The sequence below is a fragment of the Achroia grisella genome, unplaced genomic scaffold, assembly GCF_030625045.1.
Source record: "Achroia grisella isolate CSIRO2021 unplaced genomic scaffold, CSIRO_AGI_Agris_v1 utg474, whole genome shotgun sequence".
In the NCBI taxonomy this organism is placed as follows: domain Eukaryota; kingdom Metazoa; phylum Arthropoda; class Insecta; order Lepidoptera; family Pyralidae; genus Achroia; species Achroia grisella.
Window position 1 is genome coordinate 1725337 of NW_026712878.1, and position 22361 is coordinate 1747697.

General features: G+C 28.7%; 2 protein-coding genes across 3 annotated transcripts; both read right to left on the bottom strand.

Annotated features, from left to right (window-relative positions):
- Positions 1-1431: 1431 nt before the first annotated feature.
- Positions 1432-3090, bottom strand: LOC131845511 (uncharacterized). Its single transcript, XM_059194580.1, has 2 exons — positions 2511-3090; positions 1432-1721 (listed from the first exon to the last, which is right to left on the bottom strand). Exons 1-2 carry the CDS (start codon positions 3088-3090, stop codon positions 1432-1434), a joined length of 870 nt encoding a protein of 289 aa, XP_059050563.1.
- A 5915-nt stretch (positions 3091-9005) lies between these two features.
- Positions 9006-20121, bottom strand: LOC131845512 (uncharacterized). 2 transcript variants are annotated; one of them, XM_059194582.1, is made up of 2 exons: positions 19621-20121; positions 9006-9875 (listed from the first exon to the last, which is right to left on the bottom strand). In XM_059194582.1, the coding sequence occupies exons 1-2, from the start codon at positions 20105-20107 to the stop codon at positions 9622-9624; spliced, it is 741 nt and encodes a 246-aa protein (XP_059050565.1). In that variant the 5' UTR covers positions 20108-20121; the 3' UTR covers positions 9006-9621. The 2 variants fall into 2 exon arrangements, with proteins under 2 accessions (XP_059050565.1, XP_059050564.1); XM_059194581.1 differs by lacking the exon at positions 19621-20121 and adding an exon at positions 14142-14649.
- Between the last annotated feature and the right edge of the window lie 2240 nt (positions 20122-22361).

Genomic DNA, 22361 nt, shown 5'->3' on the forward strand with positions numbered 1-22361 from the left:
TTAAAATAACTAGCAATAATACTTATAAGCAGCGTCATTCACAATTATTAAAACGACTATAATTAGTATAGAAATTTGTTATAAGTCTTTTGATAACGTTAACAAAACAAACTTAAGAATGTTCCTAAAATATCCTTCAATTCTGGCCGTGACGGATCTAGGGAGCGAACTTTAAAAAAGGGCGAGCACAATAGATCTTTGCACTTCGCAGTGTTACATGCCTTAGCACCTGACAATAGCCCAAAAACATCAATAAAAAAGTAGGAAATTAATGCAATAAATATGAATGAAGATGACAATACTATTACATACATATTTTATAGATAATTTCTGTAAGTAGGTACTATAAATATTATTTCCAATATTTTACTTATATTGTTATTATTATTTTAATTACACTTCATTACACTTGTAATTTAAAATATGATAACAAATAAAAATACTATATCTTTTATAATTTTTCAGATGGAAATATGTCTATAAAATTTCTATAGACTACTTATTGAAAATAGTTTACATTTTGTCCATAGAAATTTAACTTTAGTTTAGTTATTAGTCTTTTTTTCAAGTACATATGAATAAGAGGAGAAAAGTAAACATAGTAGATAAAAATAAATATATTTATCATAAAACTATTAGGGGTCTCAATAAAATACTATAATACTGTTAGAATCTTCATTGTTCGCGAATAAATATATTATACTAAGGAAATAAATTGTAAGAGTACAAAGTAATACAAATATTTGGTGTAGTATTAAGAGGCTTAAAGAATATCACAGTTATACATACCGCATGAAATATTTTAAATAATTGTTATAAAAGAATATATAGAAAAACAAAAATATTATAAAAGATCTATAGATACACAGCAATTGCAGACATTTTTAAGTACACATGAAGACATAAGATAGATAAATAAAATATAATAAATACATATAAAAATAGTAATAGAAATAAGAAATCATATAAAAAATATTATATAAAGCGTGAATTATACTAGTAACAATGCTATGACAAGATATAAATATAATACAATATAAATATGAAACCAAGGATTAAATTAATCATATTATATGTTATTTAATAAAGGAAAAGAGATTAACACATCTACCAGTCAGCAATAAATAAATAGAAAAAGCTATAACAATAATTAAGGACTAAAAATAAATTAAAATAAGCCAAGACTCGATGGGGTCCTTATATAATTATTCGTCATTACATCAGATTGAGAAGAACAAAACAAACAAGACAGAAATCTCCCAAAAATTGATCCACTTCCAATGTAAGAACTAACTGATAAAATTATTATGTTTTCATAAAGTTTACAAAAGCAAACTAATGATTACAGGTGATCCTAATAAAATCACAATAAATATGTAATAAATTACTTAAAGTATTTCAATAAATATACAGTCATATTATACAACTAAATTAACTATTAGTACTGGTTGTATCGTAAGGCATATAGGTATTGTAGTTTACATCATAGGCTCTTCTGTATCCTCCATGGTGCCCATGTTCGTGTTCGTGGTGTTCCTCGTGACTGTGAGAATGATGATGGGAGACCTCAGGTTTGGTGATGATTTCATATGTGGTTGATTTATGGCCACCGTGACCTTTAAGGCCGACCAGTGCAGACAGCAGGAGTGACATCAAGGCAGTCATTAAAGCTTTGCCAGCTAATAATGCCAAAGCTCCCATTGCAGCTGCAGCCATGGCACCTAAAACAAATCTACTATTAATAACAGGAAAACATTGAATATTACCACTTTATTATTGTTAAAGAGCAGAATTTTATCTTATACATAAAATTCTCGTGTCACAGTTTTCGTTCCCATACTCCTCCGAAACGGCTTGACCGATTCTCATGAAATTTTGTGAGCGTATTGAGAGGTCTGAGAATCGGCCAACATCTATTTTTCATCCCCCTAAATGTTAGGGGTAGTCCACCCCTAAATTTTTTATTTTTATTTTAAGGCAAAACAACGTTTGCCGGTCAGCTAGTGTTAATATAATATTTAATATTGTAGTCTTATTTTTGAATGGATGTAAAGAGAATTAAAATATTCAATGCTCCTGGAATAATTTTTAATATAAATTGTTCAAAATGCATCACAATGCATGTGTACGTGCTACTTTGGTTTTGGTAAAAATATTAATATAGTAACTCTATGCTGAGCAGTTTATTAAACTATTTAAAAGTAATTAATGAAATAATTAATATTACAGAGATTTAGAACATTCTAATTCTGTTGACAAAATAAATTATCCTAAGTTTTACAACAGTATATTTTACAACAGTCTTTATTGCCTTATTATAGGACCAAGGTATTATGTGACCAACCAAGGTAAATTTTAATGTCATTTAAGGTTTTATACTATAATATCCTTTTTTATTTAATTGTCAAATGCTACTGTTTAAATCGAAACTGTGCCATCAAATAACAACGAATTATAACTGTTTGTCATCACTATTACGAATGACACAAAATTTGGGTACAATTATTTACCTTTCATCATCAAGGCGGCGGCGAGTAAAGCTCCACCTCCACCTTTGCCTCCTCCACCAAGACCACCACCGCCTCCTGACTTCCTTCCCATGGATTCCCTATCTCCTTTCGCCATATTCATAGCTTCCTTAGATGTCTGAGGATCGAGCAGTTTGTATCTCAACGAATGTCCATCCAAATAATCTTGCAGACGATAGAGAAGATACCTATTGAGTTTCTCTTCTGGCTTTCCAGGAAACTGTCGAGATAACTCTGCAGCTATTTCTTCAGGACTTGGACTACTTGATGTCTGATTTTCCTTGACAATACTCAGTCCGGGTAACAGATTTAGTTCATCGCGAGAACTTAAATCCTCCAGGAAGGATAGCACGTGAATTTTCAAGCACTTAGCACTTAAAATACTACTACAGTCCTTGTGGAGGAATCTGCCGGTTCTTTCACTATTATTGGCGACAGTTTTGCCTTCTTTTGCGGGAACAACTGTGTTTGGTTGATTCCCATCTTCAATAAGTCCTTTACAGGCGTCCGTGTAACACAATATCACTATGCATATAACAGCAATAACACGTTTCTTAAACATTTTGTCACAATTGCACTGCACAAAATCCGATTTGTCTATTGGGTGGTAAACATTTCGTTGGCTCAACTGCACTGGTTTAGATTTCGACCACGCAATTTATTTATACTCATAAGAAAACTAAAAAAAGACCATGATAGACCGAGAAATGGTAAAACGAACAAATAAGTTTTGGTACCATTGTTAGCGGCGAAACCGAGTCGCTTTCGAACAGTAAACAAGTGGAAAAGTGTAAGGTGGTCTTGAGTCTTTTTTTACTGTCTTGGAGATTATCCGAGGTTTTATTGATTTATTGTAACCACAGAGCGATGGATTATATGACAATGTTTATAGTCACCTAAAGAGAAATTCTAATTTCTAATTTTGTAAACTAATCTATTGGTGCACGGCAAAAACTTTTGATTTAAAACTTACGGTTATTACTCACCTTTGATTATGAGTACTGCTAGAAAAACCGGTCATGTAAAAAATGCTTGTGTTTTTGATATACAAAATAAGTAATGGAGCTGTATTATAATCGGATCCTTTGGCTTTCTTTTTATTTGTTTATTTATCTGAGATAATAAAAAGTTAATAAAACTGCGTTTATGTTTTAGAAGAAATAAATCTGTATATACATGTACTAGAGAAGTCATATAGACATCAGTGACTATTACCTATTATTTAATAAATATCAAGTTTCGATAGTTCTGCTCGGAACTTAATTGGGTTTGGTTGGTAAGAACTTATTTAATTGAATATGAATACTGCTCAATAGTTCTCCAAACAAAGTTTTAAATGGACTTATAATTTCAAATTTTTCAACCATCTAAAGTGGAAATATTGTTCTTATTTTGGTTATATTAATCAAAAATTTGTTCTTATTTTGATTTATAAATTTGCTTTAAATTGGTTTCTCAGGATTTAATACATTTTAAAATAGTAGTATCTTATAAAATATTATAAATAAGAAAATCTATTTATTACATTTACACATTATGACTACTCAACCAATCATATTGAAATTTGCTACAGGTATATAGATTGCTTTTTATGCGGGTCAATTAAGTTAGTCGGATATTTGGATAAAGTTACGGGTTTACCATGGTTAAACTATTTTAGGGAAAGGAGTACAAGCAGCAATGATTACAGCAGTCACTTGGTAGGTGAGTAAAAGTTTCTGTCAAATGCCATTATTACATAGGGTATGCATGCATGAAGACACTGGTCGAGACAAAAGGTGTAAATGCAACGGTTTCTCGTGATCAAGGTAAGAAGTAAGCAATCAACCTACTTTAAAATAAAGGATTCTAAATTCGACTCTATTGTTTTCTGTGTTCCAAATAGAATCTTCTATTAATGAATTCGTTTTTTTTACTAAAAGCTAATAGATTTTTTCTATAAGGACTAAAAGCAATAACTCTAAATACATTAGTTTTATTGTATTTAAAATATTATCTATATACTCGTATATGATATTTGTAAGTATTGTAATGTATATATTTATTAATGCATGGTATAAATTATATTGTAGTATGAACTATATAATTCAGCGGTAGTTTGTATCTCGCGAAATAATGACTCAATTTGGTGACTAGGCATTTTATTTTTCATGAGGAAATAATCGACAAAATGCTTATTCTGGTAAAAGTACGTATTACGTACTTTCACTTACTATTTTACCTGAAGAAAGATTTAGTATTATTTGTTTCTACTATCAAGGTTCCGTAATACATAATCATTCATAATAAACATATATTTTTAAGGTATTAAAATATATAGTTAATAAAACAAAATTTGTGTTAGTTGTAATAAGTATATTACATATTTTATTATATTACATTTTTTCTTTGGAAAAATCTTTGTAGAATTTCATATTTCTACAAGTGAAAATACTAACAACATAGATACTAAATCTGAGTGTTAGTTTATATTCTCTAGCTGTCATGTTTGATTGAAATATCCTGAGCGAAATGCCTCTGACTACTCCGATTAGTATAATAGTCGTAAAGGTGTATTTAATATATGCATTTAAAGTTTTATCCAGAATTTGCATCCAGTATTACTAATACCACAGATAATATAATATTACATACTAATACTAATAAAATTCGGTCCTCTCTTTTAACAATTCTTTGATGTCAGCTACAAAAGCAAACACCTGTAAAGTACTTGGTAAATAGTAATACAATATTTAGGAATGATATAAAATCATAATTTTATTAAGAACCTTATAGAATTTTATGTTAATCTTTAGTTCTATGACAAGCGCCTTTGACTTTTATTTATCTATTATGCTACTTTGCGATTGTGTATGAACTATTTGACAGTAGCTGGGAAAAGTATGAGATATAAGTTGTATGAGCTGAAACAAAAATTAAAATTGCAATATATTTCAACTAGAAATTCAAAACTTCATAATATATACTTTTTGTACACTGTTATATAGTATTCAGCCTACATAAATACTTTTATAGGTACGACGTTGTATTTCGTCTTGTTTCTTGCACTGCTTTATGTTTCTCCAGTTACTTCTTTTATAGTTTATTATTGTATACCTATCTAGGATGAAAACGATTGTTTTCGCAGTATTATTTTATTCTATCAAATAATGTACCTATTTATAAATGTAACGAACACCTTAGGGCCTTTATATATTTCTTTGTAATATTATATATTTGCGTTTTTAATATATAATTTTATTTGTTATAACATTAACCGTAAAATCTTGCTCTTCTGTTCCCTAAGGACATTAAATTAAGTAATCTGTTATATTATTTTATTTAGCATCCTTGTTCTAATAATCTAACTTTAATTATAATTGCTCTTTCAGCAACGAAGTCCGAACGAAGTTTTAGTATTTAACTATAGACCCCTAGAAAGGTAAAAGAAAAAAGATTAAAAGTATTATATGACTATCGGACCAATCAGAGAAAGAAAGCTTGAGATTACACTTCTTTTTTTATTAGAACAGACAATGGAGATTCACTTTCGGTGTTAGTCGTTCTTTAGATGCCGTACTAGCAACATTATCATATTGTAGACATAAGAAACCACCTAGAGAAACATTTTTCAATATTATTCTAGAATGATATGTAAGTCTTGCATGTATGAATGAATTTATTTAATGGATTAAAATTTATCTGGATTTTTAAAAATATTTAATCCTTTTTTTGTTCATTATGTATTAAACTTAGATTTTGGGATCTTGATCCTTATTGACTAGAAATTATAATATTGTAACTATCTACTTATTTTGTAAACTATTTCTTTTTTGTGCGCATCATTAATTTATAATGTAATTTTGTGTTATTTAGTGCGTTTATAGTCGAAGTAGGTATGTATATTAGAGTTAATGAAGCTGAATATCTAATGTGTCTGATGAGTGAGACGTGCTGAGGGTTTTAGTAAGGAAAATCCGGTGATAAAATAAAATGCGACGATAAAATATAATAGTAAATAACAAAAAGAATATGTCAAAAAACTATAATTAAAACTATAATAATATTATTAATAAAATTAAAAAATAGTATAAAACCTATCAAGGAGTTCTCTACGGTTAGTTTAATATTATTGTATTTTATTTATTTATTTTGGTAATCAACAGCCTTTACAATATATATATATATACGTTATTTAGTATTACATAATTACTAAATCCAATACCTCATAAATTTATAGAAATGTGTGAACAGAGTGACATTATTAATCAATTTTATATTTAATCTATATCTAAGCAGCAGTAATATTTATTTTTTAAGTTTATTTAGGCATTAATAGTTTTTTTTATTTAAAATACAATAGATATTAATTTCCAGGTTTGATATACTTCTTTATACTCATATTTTTTATCATATTTCAGCATACACATTAGCATAAAATAACAAAACACTAACAATATTATACTAGGGACTATACTATGTTCAGTACAGGGCTTGTTTATATTTTTACTTTTCTAATATTACACATAAGTATATTGATGACCTCGGTGGTCTAGCGCTCTAACACACCGCTTTATGACCAATGGTCGCGGGTTCGATTCCTCGCACGGCACAAACATTTGTATTCATGAGTATGATTGTTTATATTTGTATCGGTCTGGGTGTTTTCAATGTATAATATGTATGTATTTACAAAAAATATATATATGTATATGTATAAGTTATCTAGTACTCATATCACAAGCTTTAGCTAGCTTAACTTAGGTCTAGATAGCGCTGTGTGAATTGTCCTGAGATTATTATTATTATTATTATAATAGTTTATTACTAGGATTTTATATGTCTGAAACCTATAGTTATCTACTAAGGTAACCTATAAGTATAGTTTTATATTATACACATGTATAAAAAGTAGTAGTACTATTTGATATCGTGTATCGTACAAGTAAGTGTATATATATGATATTCACATTTATCTATCAATCCTCTGTTGTGTTAATGGAACAATAAGTTACGATGATCACTGCTTTATAATTACTAAATAAATAGGTACTACAATAATAAATGTTGACCTACCTACAACATCTTTCCCTTATGGGTTCTTGCCTATAATATATTATTTTTAATTGTTAGTATATTATATTTTTTATAAAACTGCAATATGGCCAATGACATTGTTTGTCCCCAAATTTTTATTTTTAATACGGATGTATGCTCGTGTTAATAGAGGCTGGCGGAACATCAATGAAGAATAACAAAGTCCACATATTCTTATGTATGTAATTAGAATTGAGGTTGTTTGTCCCAAAACACCCGTATGATCGTAAGTATGAGTACCATTACCGTATTGAACTCAACATAACTATAGATTACAAAGCAAGCTACATATTAGATTTATTTTGTATATAATAATATAGTTAGTGAATAATATTGTGAAACACGATAATTTTTAATAAGGTACTATCCAAAATGAATCCATAGTTTATGTTTAAAATATTTAATTAGTGTATAATATATTTTGCTGTAAGATTGTTATTTTAAATAAATACTGTGTTACACACACCGTTGTGTTGTTATTAACTTTAAAGGTGAAATAAATGAAAAACATATAATATATTATTTGATAATTTATTTTTGTCCGCTTGTATATAAAATACATACGAATACGTAATAACATTAAATAATAATCACAATACATACAAAATATAAATATATAACATAAATATAATACATTAATACTATATAAGCAAAATTTATACTAAATATTTTTAAATACAAAATATAGTTTACACAATTAATTAAAATATTATACACATATCAGCCTTTATAATTATTTGGAAACGTACATTGTTACGATTTTCATTATTAGGTATACTTCTATATAAATAACAAAAATACTTTTGTAAATATAAAGTAATAAAAATAAATAGATGCTTTAGTTAAAAAAGTAATAAATCAATAAGTGAGTAATCAATCAATATAATTTGTATTGTCGCATATAATATGTAAATACATAAAATACTAAATGTAATATACCTACTTATAAAAGTTATATTAAATGCAAAAAAATAATACTAGTGTAAATATCAGTAAATATATAATTCAAAAATATATTATATAGAGAAAAAATAAATAATAATGATTTATATGGAAGAATTGTAAAGTATATCAATTAATACAATTTACAGATATATATATATATATATATATATATATATATATATATATATACATTTATAATATATGATGTAGATAAAATATTAATAGAATAATAAAATATATAAGTATATATAATATATATAATCTATAGTTTTTAGTCTGTTACATGATCTATTTTATATATGAAGTATAGTTTTAGATAGGAATGTATATCTACATTGTTCAGAAAATATACATACAATAAATATATTTCACAGAAATATATAATTAATAATTATAAAATAAATATGTTATAACATAATAGAAAAAAAAAATATAAAAAATATAGTACAGCAGCTACTTAAAACTAAAATAAATAGTTTCAATAAATAATCACTTAAATCTTGATGGTAATGTAAGTACCGTAGACCTCTACTGCATTTTATATCCTATGCAATAATTATCTATGAACTGTTGTCTTATACTTGTTTCATTTTGTTCACCTACAGCAGTTTTTATTACATTAGTAATATGATGCTACACACAAGAAAGTACAATAACGTATAAAAACATAAGTTATAATGAAAGAAGCATTGTTTGTTCTCTAAAATTAATTAATAAGTACATAAGTCAACAGTAATTTTGTATTTCACTCTACTTTTTATTTTTAAATCAGAGGAGCAGAGACGCAAGATAAAGATACATATGTATAAGTATAAGAAATGGAGTAAGTGAATTATGATGAGTTCAGAAAATAAGTAAATATCATTACAAAATGATGTCTAAAAGTTTAAATTGAAAGAAAGCCATACCATCCTACAATATAAACGAAATATCGCGAGATGATCGTAAATGATATAAAAAAAGCACAGAAAATGAAGAGGACAATTATTTTATGTAATAATTGCTAGTAGGTGATTCGTTTTCGTAAAATAGGTCGTAAATTACGTAATAAATTAACTAGAATATCTTAATTTTAACGTCTACTTGGGTTCAAGCTTCTTCCATAACCTGAGTGTCCATAACCACCGACATCTTCATGAGCTGTGGAGTGTGAATGTGAGTGACTGTATATAGGTTTGGATACGATCTCGTAGGTCGTTGATTTATGACCACTGGAGAGGGACTTGATACCGATGATGGCAGACAGAAGTAGTGACATCATTGCCGTCATCAGAGCCTTGCCAGCGAGCAACGCAAGTGCTCCCAGACCGAGCGTCATCAGAGTTCCTGGAAATAAAAGAGATTTAATGTAACATGTATATTTGAGAATAGTCACAGAGGTTTTAATAGTCATAGTGATTATATTCAATTAATATAGCAACTTCATAATTAAAATGAATGTAATGACTTTGCAAAAATGAAAATAATGATCTTAAAAAATAGTCATAATATGATGAAGATTTCTTCCTCAGGCTTGTTGGTTAGTTCATATATTGGTTCAATTGAGTATATTAAAAGAATTTGTGGTCATCAATAGAAGGATAAACATTAATTCGTATCATATTTTGTATTGGATAATATTCTTAAAAAAAAATATATAGAAGAAACCACTTCGTAAATATTCGGTTTTGACAAACAAAAGTAGAGGTTTTTTTGTTCTTTTAGTTACTTCATGACTGGCTGTATACAAAAAAATGAATGAAAAACGATTACTAACTATCATACTATAAAACGTACAATCTTCTAAATTGCAGGAGATGAAAAAAACGACTCGAGCCGTTTTATTAAGCTGATTTTATTCTAGCTATCATTTGTCATTTATATAAACGGGGTACTATTAAAAATGTGTGTCAACATACAGCGGTGCTTATATGCTCTGATTGCAGCGCAAGTCTAATTGTAGTATAAAATTATAACTTTTACTTTCTTTTAAATTTTTATTGATAGGACTTTAATGTCAAAGTTGTATAGCGAAGCTGTTTCGTTCTCTTGTTGCCGCTCCATTTCTTTCAAATTAATTTCGCTCTATTTATTTTATATAGCTTTATTTAGAGATCCCCAAGTTTTCTATAATAAACGATGTTGCTAAGAATTTTAAAAGATATGGATGGAAATATGATAATTTTATGAAAATAAATTTAGGAAAATTAAAAAGTGAACCACACAAAATGTACTCATGTTCATACTATGTAGACTATACTTAGTGATGTAATATCATATGTTTAATTATGTTCATAAACTACATATTAATTAAAATTAGCGAAAGGAACTAAGTATTTGATTTATATTTGCTTTTCTTTTAAATTTAATTATATAAGTGAGCAAAATAATTATTTGACAGTACACTGAAGTATGAATTAAGAAATATTGAGCACAATTTTGTTATCCCCAGTATTTTTTAAATATCCACTCGAAGAACTCTTTAATACTATTATCATGTTAATTATAATATCTCATTTATATAATATGTATAAAATATGAATACATTGATACGAGATAAGGAAAAGTCGAACTAAAACTAAGATGTCTAAAGCAGAGATGTCTGCCATCAGAGAAGGTTAATTGCTCCTCTTACATTGATAGATCTGTATCTTGCAACCGGCTGTTAATTAATTGTTACGTCGACGATAAAGTTGTTCATGATATATTCTTTGAAATCAACAGACATTTTTTTCAGACTACTCATAATGGTAAATCCTATAACAAAAATGGTAAAGGCATTCCAAACCCTCAAAAGGACGTATGCGGTTAAAGGCTAACTCTTGCCTGACAGATGCGACTATAGTTTGAGGGCACCGCTCACGAGGGCAGGGGTTCTAACCTCGGCTGAGGTGGTCGTAGATTTGATCCTCATTTGAATAGCTGATCTATACTAATACATTTAGCTACTGCAATACTGTGAGTATTGACGAACTTAGTTTTTTGTAAAGTAATAAATGGTTACAATGGTTTTCATAAATTGATAAAATGTATGTAATGATTATAAGCTCCTCATAAAGTATAATTACTGGTAGTTGAAAATATAAAGATTATTAAAAAGAAAGCCGAGCTCCTCACGACGGACTTGGTTCGTTACGCGTCGGTAATCGAGGTACTATCCGATGTAACTTTATAGTAATTTCAGCTATTTATTGTCCGCTGAATCGAGATTACATGTTGAAAGTTAAATATAATAGACAATAATAATCTGATGCAAATTTTATATTCATATACGTATGAATACTGATAGGTAAAACGGAGTAATAATATTGACTAAATATATTGAAAACAGAATTTTCTATATTTTAGCCTTTGATGCTATTGATACGTCTACCAATGAAATAATTGAAGAGTAAACTTTGTCAAATATTATGTATACAAAAATATATAATCGAATTGAGATATCTTACTTTTTAAAGTTGTTGAAAAGAAAGCTATCACTATACCTAGTCGTATCTCAATGATGATTGAAGCACTACAAAATATAGCATTTATAAATTCAAGCATTCATTGAACAAGCTGAATGGACAAAAAGTTAATACGATATGTAATTTAATAATAAAATAATATCAAACATAATAAATTATAGCATTGAGTAAGTATTGTATTTGGGTAATTTTATCTTTTTTCAATGAATATGAGTTCTCGCTACGTACATACTGAAGATTACCATTTTCATAATATAGTCCATCCTGTAAGTAGTACCATTAAGTATTCTGTAAAAAAGCTTTTCAAAATTCTCTCGTATTTAATCCGTAGAATTCTATTGAAAAATGTAGTAAAAATTATTCAGCTCTTTGTTGCCTTTTATTCCCGATTGTAGAAAGCAAAGGGATGCAAAGCATGTTATGAAGGGCATTGGGGGAGAATTAAACCCAAAAGATACATCGGTGTTTCGAATAAGGTGACATAAAAGCTGAGTTTCTTCTCAGTTTTCATAGCTCGAAAGCACTTGAACTGACGGTAGATATTATATACGAGTATCATAAGAGTATTTAATGTACCTACATGAATAAAGACATGTCGATTTGATTTGATATAGTGTGAAATTGTATTTCATTAGTAAAAGCGCTAAACTGGAGATTGCCATATGCATAGACGTTTTTTTTTAAATATTTATTCAGAAGCCAAGCAGCCATGCATGTAGCATATAATCAAGAATATAACATCCCGTAAGCTACTTCATAGGGCTTCGAACAGTTATAACAAAGACAGAATTTTGAACTATTCGAAATTGTAAACATTTTATTCACCTGTAAGATGAAAAGTGTCAACCTTTGCCTATGATATAATATCTATATGTGAGACTATGGATATAACAGATTTTATAGTCACATTACTTGACGAATAACTGTTATCCCTGTATACTCTAAAATTCATTGGCATATCACCCTTCAAACAAAATTAACATGTAGGAAATATTCTTTCCTAAGTTCGAAGCTCTATGAAGTGGCTTACGGGATGTTATATTCTTGATTATATGCTTGATTGTCATCTTTTTTACTGCGTACTTTTAAAATATGGACTTAATGAATAGAATAGTAAATTTTATTTTGTGGGGTTACATTATATGATATTGTGATATAAATGAGCTATCAGTGAAAAATCGTAAAAATATTTTGTTCCCTTGAAAATATTGAATCTTCTTTCCGTGTGTATGTATATGTATTTTATGAATGAAGTCCTATTTTATAAGGTATTAATAGATCAATAGTATAAGGATTTTTTTTCTTTTGTAGTTAGGCATATAGACATAAGACATGATAGGTATCATGCCTCTGAAATTGTGAGAAAGTGCTTATTTGTTTAACAAAAGTGAAGTGGAGGTACTTAATTACTAATTACAATGTATATAGGACTAAATACGCGTATGTATGTATTTGAAATTGTGTATATATTTACCGACTAAAACAAGTAAAGAATAAAATGAGTAATTAGTCCCATAAATTAATAAATATTTTACATTTAAATTTAAATTAAACGTTACCGATTTTCTACGTTAAAGATATTATCCTACGTAAAAATCAATTTAGCTCTGGAAAAGAAGAAATGTGACAAATATAATTAAATACTTGTATATGTAAAATTTTAGTATCTATTATAAAGCTTGGGAAGTTAATGATAAGCTGTTAGATTCCAAGGATCATAAGATCCTACAAATATGTCACTCAATATAATATTGTTAGTTCTCTGCTTTTATATACCTATATTTAATAATATATGTATAGTATTTCAATACCTAATTTGCACATATAACTATAAAAGAAACACTATTTGTTTTAGTAATTGTAGATTTTTTACAATATAAAGCCTTATTTATAATCAATTAGATATATCAATCATGTTCGGTGCTCCATAGCAAAGTAATGGTTTAAATAGTCGGGTCTGATTTTATTATTGTTATTTGTTTATTAACATTAGCTATAAGATAATTTTAATTTACTAATAAAATAGGCCAAATAGTTTGATATTGAAATAAAGAAATAAATATTAATTAGTACGAGTTCGAATTTTTTTAATCTGTAGGATATCAACGTCCTTATAAACGCCCCTATTATTATATTTGCTACATACCTTTGAATAACATTCCAATAGCTAATAATCCGCCCATTCCACCCTTCTTTCCCCCTCCAAGACCACCACCCTTGCCTCTTGCATCTCCAACCAACGCCCTAGCTTCTTCCGTGGCACCCTCATCCAACAACCTGAGTTTCACAGTGTGCGTCTCCAAGTAATTTCCAAGTTTGTATAGCAAGTACTTGTCTAATCTCTCATCAGGCTTCGATGGCAGCGATCTAGCCAATTCAGCAGCAAACTCCTCGGATTTACTGTCATTCTCTTTGGCTTCTTTAACTAAACTAACTCCAGGAAGTAATCGCAATTCATCCTTAGAACCTAGTTTCTCTAGCATGGAAATCGCTTCGATTTTCAAACAGGTCGGACTAAATATCCCACTGGAGCAATCTTTGCCCATCGCTCTAGCTGCCGATTCAATTGTATCCATTTTGTTTGTATCACGAATCTCAGGATTGGGGAGAGCCATCGCTGAAGCCACTAATGTTAAGTATAGAACACTATACATTTTTAATTTTTTTGAAACGTGTGCGCGGGAATGAATGCTGTTACACTTTGATAACGTGATTGTTTCGCTCACCTTTTATATGACTCAGTGTAGAGCTTATGTCAATTATATTTTCATAGAAGGCTGATTGTAAAAAGTATGTAATGAGGCATGCTAATATGTGTTATATGCTGTAATTGTAAGGTTGATATTTGCTTGTTTTTTTTTTCGAATTTTGGTTTGTTAGAAGAAGCAACCAACTGTTAGGTTTAGATGTAGATATGTATTAAATTTGTGAGTTTTATCTATATAATAATCGATGTAGTTACTTATGGCTATATTTTATTTTCTTAATGCAAAAATTGATGTTTTAAATTACTCTTATTTTGATGTAACAATTATTTTAAATTGCTATTATATATACATATATTTTTAATATATATATTTCAATCAAAGAGCTTACATTACATGTAGTTGTAAAAAAGGTGTATATATAATATAATATTTCAGAAATGTAAAAATATACATAGATTATCAGGTCAGTTAGGGAACTTAATTTTACGATTAGCTTTCCTAATTTAATTAATTTATTACAATAATTTTAGAATAAATACCTGTCAATCTATTTGTTTGATTAATACATATACTATATATACGATAAACGAAAAAAATAACAAAATTATATAAATTCAATTTTATTTGTGACTAGGTGCACCCGCGACTTCGTCCGCGTGCAATTTAACTTTATTTTTCTAAAATTAAAGTAGCCTATGTTACTGCTTATTATATCAGCTACCTGCCAATAAAAGTCTAGTTAGAATCGGTTCAGCCATTTCAGAGATTAGCCGGAACAAACAAACCGACAGACAGACAAACAAAAATTGTAAAAAGTGTTTTTTTTGGTATATGTCCTATATTCATATGCATGTAGTAAAAAACGGTTATTTCAATGTTACAAGTAGACACTCCAATTTTATTTATATGTATAGATTAGGCATTTAATTAAAATCTTTAAAAATGATAGTTTATAATATTTTAAAATTTATATTCTAATTATATATTATTTTCAATTTATTTCCATTTTTACTAATATTTTATTTAGTAGTTGCATAGTCAAAATAACCGATGAATTTTTTTAGGTGTGACAACATGAAACTTTTAATTGACCTTTTACCTATGAAAATAGTCTTCAAAAATACACATAGTAGAAAACAAAATGACGAGAACAAGACCGCGGGAAACAGTTTGTACATAAATAGAAAATGATTAAATAGCCTAGACAAATTAAAAATGCATCACTATGTAACTTTTTTGCTGATTTGAAAGGAACCTTTCTTATTTCCGTATAGAGGACGGCGAATGCTCGTATTTTAATAAGAAATCGATTAACTTAATTTTGTACATAATAATTAATTTTAATATATCGGCATATTAATTTATTACCTAAACGATTCTTAGCTACTTCACTTAATTACTATTATTAATTAATCAATATTTAATTGGTATATTATAGTTTATAATAGTTTAAGCTTATTATGTAAAAAATATAATGATTATGTATATATGTGATCCTCCGCTATACAGGGTACCGTAAAATACTCTATTTGTAAATTATTGAGGAAGGATTGAGATAACCATTAACCTTGTATTAAACTACTTGTTGCTTTTATATATATATATATATATATATATTTTATTATATACTTATTATTAGGTACATATTAGACATCGTTATTGCTTATTTTTATATAATTGGAAAAATAAAGAAACTGACCGCCCATCTGATGGTAAGTGGTAATAGACGCATATATAAATACATTTTTATATATATATCCTTTACTTCTTTTTTTATTCTTATTTTTGGATACATGCTACACATCGTTATTGCTTGTTTTTATGTAATTCGAATAGTAAAGAAGCTAATGGTAATAGTCGCCTATATACACGTACATAGGTACATAAATAACATACGTACATCAGGGTATCAAGTGCCGTTTGTGATACCCTGAATTTCCATTGCCATGGACTTAAGGCAATTATAGGATAACAGATAGTTATCCTATAATTTTACTACCTTATCTCACCATCAAATACATCTACATCTTAGAAAGCAAGCTATCTGAAATAGATGATCTTAACATAGACGCAGACAAAATTTTACACACGTATTTCCCAAAGTAACCTCTAAATTTATCATCCACGTTATTATTTTTTAACTACGATATTGGAATTCAAACATGCGGCCTATCTGATAGTAAAATAATACGGTAGCCTATGGATGCCTGAAACACCAATGGTGCTCTTTTGCCGACCTTTAATATTCATATCACTATTTAATACCCTTGCTTCAATACTGGTTCTAGATTTTTTTACTGTACAGTACGTCTAACAGACTCAGGACTTAGATCCTTTTAGCCTTAACCTGCCTAGTAAAAATATATCAAAACAGCTGACAGTAACAATGATATGTAAGATGTACTGAAATGTAAGAACAGTGATATCTTAATTAAAAAAATAAAAGTTGTCATAAGCCAAGTAAAACTTGGCTGCTGCAATACTTATTGGTAAGTGAAAACCTTCCAGTTGTCTCTTATAAGTCCCCTAAAGTCCCCTAAAACTAGCCGGCAATATATTGGTTCATTATTGACTACCTTCAAACATTAATAGCTGCAATACTAAGGCATGTGAGTTATCGGTCTTTTAGGAAGGAACATGTTAAATATTTCATTTACTACTACGTCAACAGTCCATATAGTTTCTGGTACCCTAATTGAGTTTGCAGTCGTGAGTAATTTTGTGTTAAAATTCACGAAGGAAAATTCACTTCTCCTTTTACTTTTTTTAATACTCACCGATTTTTATTTGTCTATTTTCTATTCATAATTATAATTAATATCTAATTTAGTGTTTGAGTTCGTTGTTAGCAAAACATATACGCTCACTTCAAAATTATATGCATTTTGAAGTGAGAGTGGTAATTGAAAGTAGTATGTCTAAATCAAATTTTATGTAATGTTAATATTGACTATGTAGGTATATATTTATTTGTGTTGAAGCTACTCTTATTTCCGTCCGTTCTTTCTAATAATTGTTTAATATTCATGCTGACTTTGCTTAACTTCCTAATGTTCTTTATACAATGAACCGCTTGAGAGAGTTGTGGTGTAGTGGATTGCTTCCCCAACTAACCTCGTGAATTCTAATCTAGCTAATATGAAAGCCTTCGTGTTTTAATTTATATTTCCAACTCTTGCTGTAGATTTCGTACTAATAGAAGGTATATTTGCCTCAATTGATTAACTGCTCAGCTTCTTACTTTATAATCTGTTCTTCAGTTTAGGGATGGCACATGGCAGCTTACAGGAAATGGAGGCGTGACATCGTAACAAGACCCGAGGGCTATAATGTGTATTATATGATGATGCGATGTCCCTAGTATTGTCTATTATGTAGGCGACGGTTAACATTTTCCATCGGATAGGTCTCCATCATCCATCATATATTTGTTATTAGAAATCCTTAAAAAACATCTTCAGTAATTTTTTTTTTTCCTAGTTACGTTAATACACCAACATATGTATGAAGAAATAACTAAACACACATTAGCTTTGAAGTGTGTATCGACTAAACGTCTAGTAAAAAAGTTATTGTAGGTGTGTATGAAAAACCTCTGTAATTAGGGAATCATCGTTAGTTTTTAAAAATTACCTCGAGGTCTTGCATATAAAAAAAATCTGAGGGGACTCTTACTGGTGATTTATTATCCCTAATCAAAAAGCCATGTTTAGCATAAATTACAAATTTCTTGAAGTTAGCCATTCTTAAATTCTACCTAAAATATTAATATATGAAAATGCGCACATTAACTATTAAGAATTACAGAATATTATATTTGTTACATTATTAATTACTTCACTTCAAAATAAAATTTTAGTCAATCATGTCATATGACTCCCATGGTAGCCCTCATGAGTTAACATACCCGAGGACTAAGCTATCATATATCTAAAACTTATAATTCCCCAGCTATACATATGTCAACCTCTACAGTGAAACACAGTTTACAAAGCAGGCTACTTGATGGCAATAGAATATGATATAAATTCCATGTTCATCATAATTCACAAATTTAGGAAGAGAGTATTTAGTAATGAGGTAAGTAGAACTACCCACCTGTTATAATTATGTAGTAATTAAATCAAATATATAATTTGAAAACAAACTCTAAGAAACAAAATCTATATTTGGAGTCTAAAAACATGATTTCGTTTGGTCAAAATAAAAACGAAAGAAAAATAAAGAATCATCTTAGAGATGATAAAACGCGAGTGTCTAGACTAATTGTCATGATATTATTTACATTTAAAACCTGAATATTATTTTATTTATTTATTAATTAAATATTTTATGCACAATACACAAATATAGATTCATATTCGGACTTAACACCAATATTATAAGCATGGCAATTATTTTTATATATCATAGTAAATAAAAAATTTAATGAATTATATACTATCAAAGAGTCAACAAAAATGGGTTACTCTTTAATTAGTTATGTGCGATTAGGTACATAGCCAGGCTGTATCTATTTGGATGCATCGTCAAATTAGACTTTATTTAATTATATATAACCGAGTTATTGTCTGTTTTTTTATATAATGCTTATAAATCTGTTTAAAATTTCAGGCAAATGCTTGTTAAAAATGTAAGGTTAATTTTAACTACAGAGTAGCTATAGGAAGGGGCGTAGCAGTGGATAGCTGTAGTCGCTGTATCAAGTTCTCCCTAATATGCATCAATGTCGTCACCTTAGTAAATCGATTCATCACTTGCCTTACCTTCGTATTACACTTGTAAATATTATAGAGATATATATTATAGAGAGAAATTACTAAATTATAGCATTGTTGTTAGGATTAAATTAGTTTTTTTAGATTCTAATATAATACAATATTTGTATATAATAACACTAATCAACCAATTACTTACCCTTCATCATCATAGCCATAGCCATGAGTCCACCCATTCCTCCTTTCTTTCCTCCCATTGATAACGGGTTCTTTCCTCTTCCTTCGCCAACCATACTCCTAGCTTCTTCAATTGCAGCATCATCCAGTAATCTAAGTTTCACTGAATGTGTGTCCAAAAAAGTTCCAACGTTGTACAATAGAAACTTGTCTAATTTCTCCTCAGGTTCAGACGATAGACTCCTTGCAAGTTCTGCTACAACTTCAGCTTTTTGACTCTCACTGTCTTCTTTCACAAGACTAATACCAGGAAACAAAGATACTTCATCTTTACTGTTCAGTTTTGTCAATAAAGATATAACTCCAATTTTAAGGCAATTAGTACTTAAAATTCCCATAGCGCAATCCTTCTTCAAAACATTACCGGTTGACACTGTCGGATTAGAGTTCTCAAGATTTGGCATAGCGTAAGCACATGATATGAAATAAAATACAAAAATTTGAAACATTTTGAAACACGACTACGTTGTGGTCTGCCTTTGATAATACTATGACCATTCATTATATAGTCACCCTTTTATATTTTGTGTTTTGTGGTCAGATGATTACTACAGGCTAGCGGGTGCTTTGGTCTGCGATTCCGTGTAAAACAAAATTTTATTTTCCATCTACAAAATAATTATTACTCCAATTTTATGCCTTATTCTCATTATCAGAAGGCTTCAGTTGCAAAATGATGATTTGATGGTAGTCAGATGTGTTTAAATTTGTTCTACTCGCATTCTTTATAGGGTCGTTATAGAAATGAGTATAATAATTAGCATGGAAAAGATTTCCTATGTTTTCTATATATGGTTCATTTTTCTTTGAATTCATTTTCAAAGAAGTTTTTGATTTATTTCAGACAAATCTCGAGAGACTAAGCACTCATATATGATTATTGTATTCATCTTTGCATGCACCTTTAATGATTAAGATTAGGCATCTTTCACTAGTTTCGCTTTATATCTTCATTTGTTGTCTGTGAAAAAGGTTTTATTAATAACTGACAGTAATAAACTCACCTGTTCAGTATTGTATTCGGTATTGGAGTACTGAATCATTAAGATTCTACAGCAAAAAGTGACTAAGTTAGCAGTAACGCTTTTTTATTGTTTTATATTTTAGCGTGAGCAAGCTTATTACTAATAATTGCCCAACCCGTCAACCCAGGACAGATTGTGCTGGTACGGAAAAATTAGGAGAGCAGACTGCGCATAAAGTGGGACCGAGCTAAGAGGAAGAACAAGAAGATTTCAGAGACATTTACACTAAAGTGTATAAAATAATTTAAGTCTGAAGTAACATATATTTTTCTAAGAAATATCTTTTCAATTTTAACATTAACTGTTTAAGATGAATGAGACATCATTAAGGAAATTCATTCCACAAAAACTAGTTTACAATTTTATTAGCGATCAGACCTTGATTATATAACTCATGTACGGCAAAAAGAAGTTCCTACATATTCAGCTGACTCCATAATGGAAAAAATAGTAAAACTGTATTTTTCCTGTAAAGTATTATGAATGAAAACTTGAATAAAATAGACATAATTGGTATAAAATAAATAGCACAGAATACAATTTAATTATAAAAAGATGATAGTTAACGAAAAGTTCAGGAAGTATTTTTTTATTTCTTCACTAGTATAGAGTATACTTATTAATTTATATCGGGTTGTTGATTTCAAAAATTAGGATATACGACAAACATACGGTTATATCTATAAACTCCTAAAACATTAGCCTTCTTTCTTCGGAAGTCAACATAAATAGACATACTCAATAACAATTAGGAAACGAAGAAATTAGATATCGGTAATAACAAGATATCAATAGTGCATTACTGGTGAGACAATTTCTCCATTTGCTAGTTACATTAATTATAACAGTATTCAATAATGATGTTTCTGCATACAAAAGAAGGTAATTAGTCTATTAATATGAACCATTTATTGACTGAAACGTGAGAAAATAAGAGAAAGAAAGAATTTATACTTTTCCTTTTCTCATTGTCGTACGATAGTGTTAAGAAATTATGAATGAGATATGACTTTTACTTGTCTACAACATATGGTTCTAATTTCTCGACCGTTCATCTGCGATTACTTACCATTGTTTGTTATATAGCGGTAGTATACTACAGTTACAATACAAAACAAGAAATGTACGTAATAAGTAACGTATTATATTATAGTATTTCTCATGTAACATTACTTATAGACAGGATAGAGTATTGTTACGGTTCTAGATGACTATACTACATATGAACATTTAACCTATTTTAAATTGACTTTGTTAAGAAATAGATACTCATTTCCACCACTTTGTTTATTACGTTTAATTTAATGTATTATTTGTGATTTGTAATAATTTTGGAAAATCGATTTTAGTTGGCTTTAATAAATTAATGTTAGTTTTATATATCAACTGAAAAACGTAAAGTTACAACAGCAAGTTTCTTGCTTGTTCTTATTATGATAAGACAGTTTTCCGAATTAGCGGTAAAATAAAAAATTAAGTATAACCATTCAAAAGTCTCTAAATTTAAGTTTTTCTAAATAAACATTTTTTTTATTCTATTTTAGTCTACTTTATTAACCCATTTCGTCGATGTTCCCGTTATTTATGTAAATACGGTTTATTTTAAACGTACGTATTAAGTTACGCAATATCTTTGTATAATATAAAAGACGGCCCAACCGTTATTGTGTCATAAAGA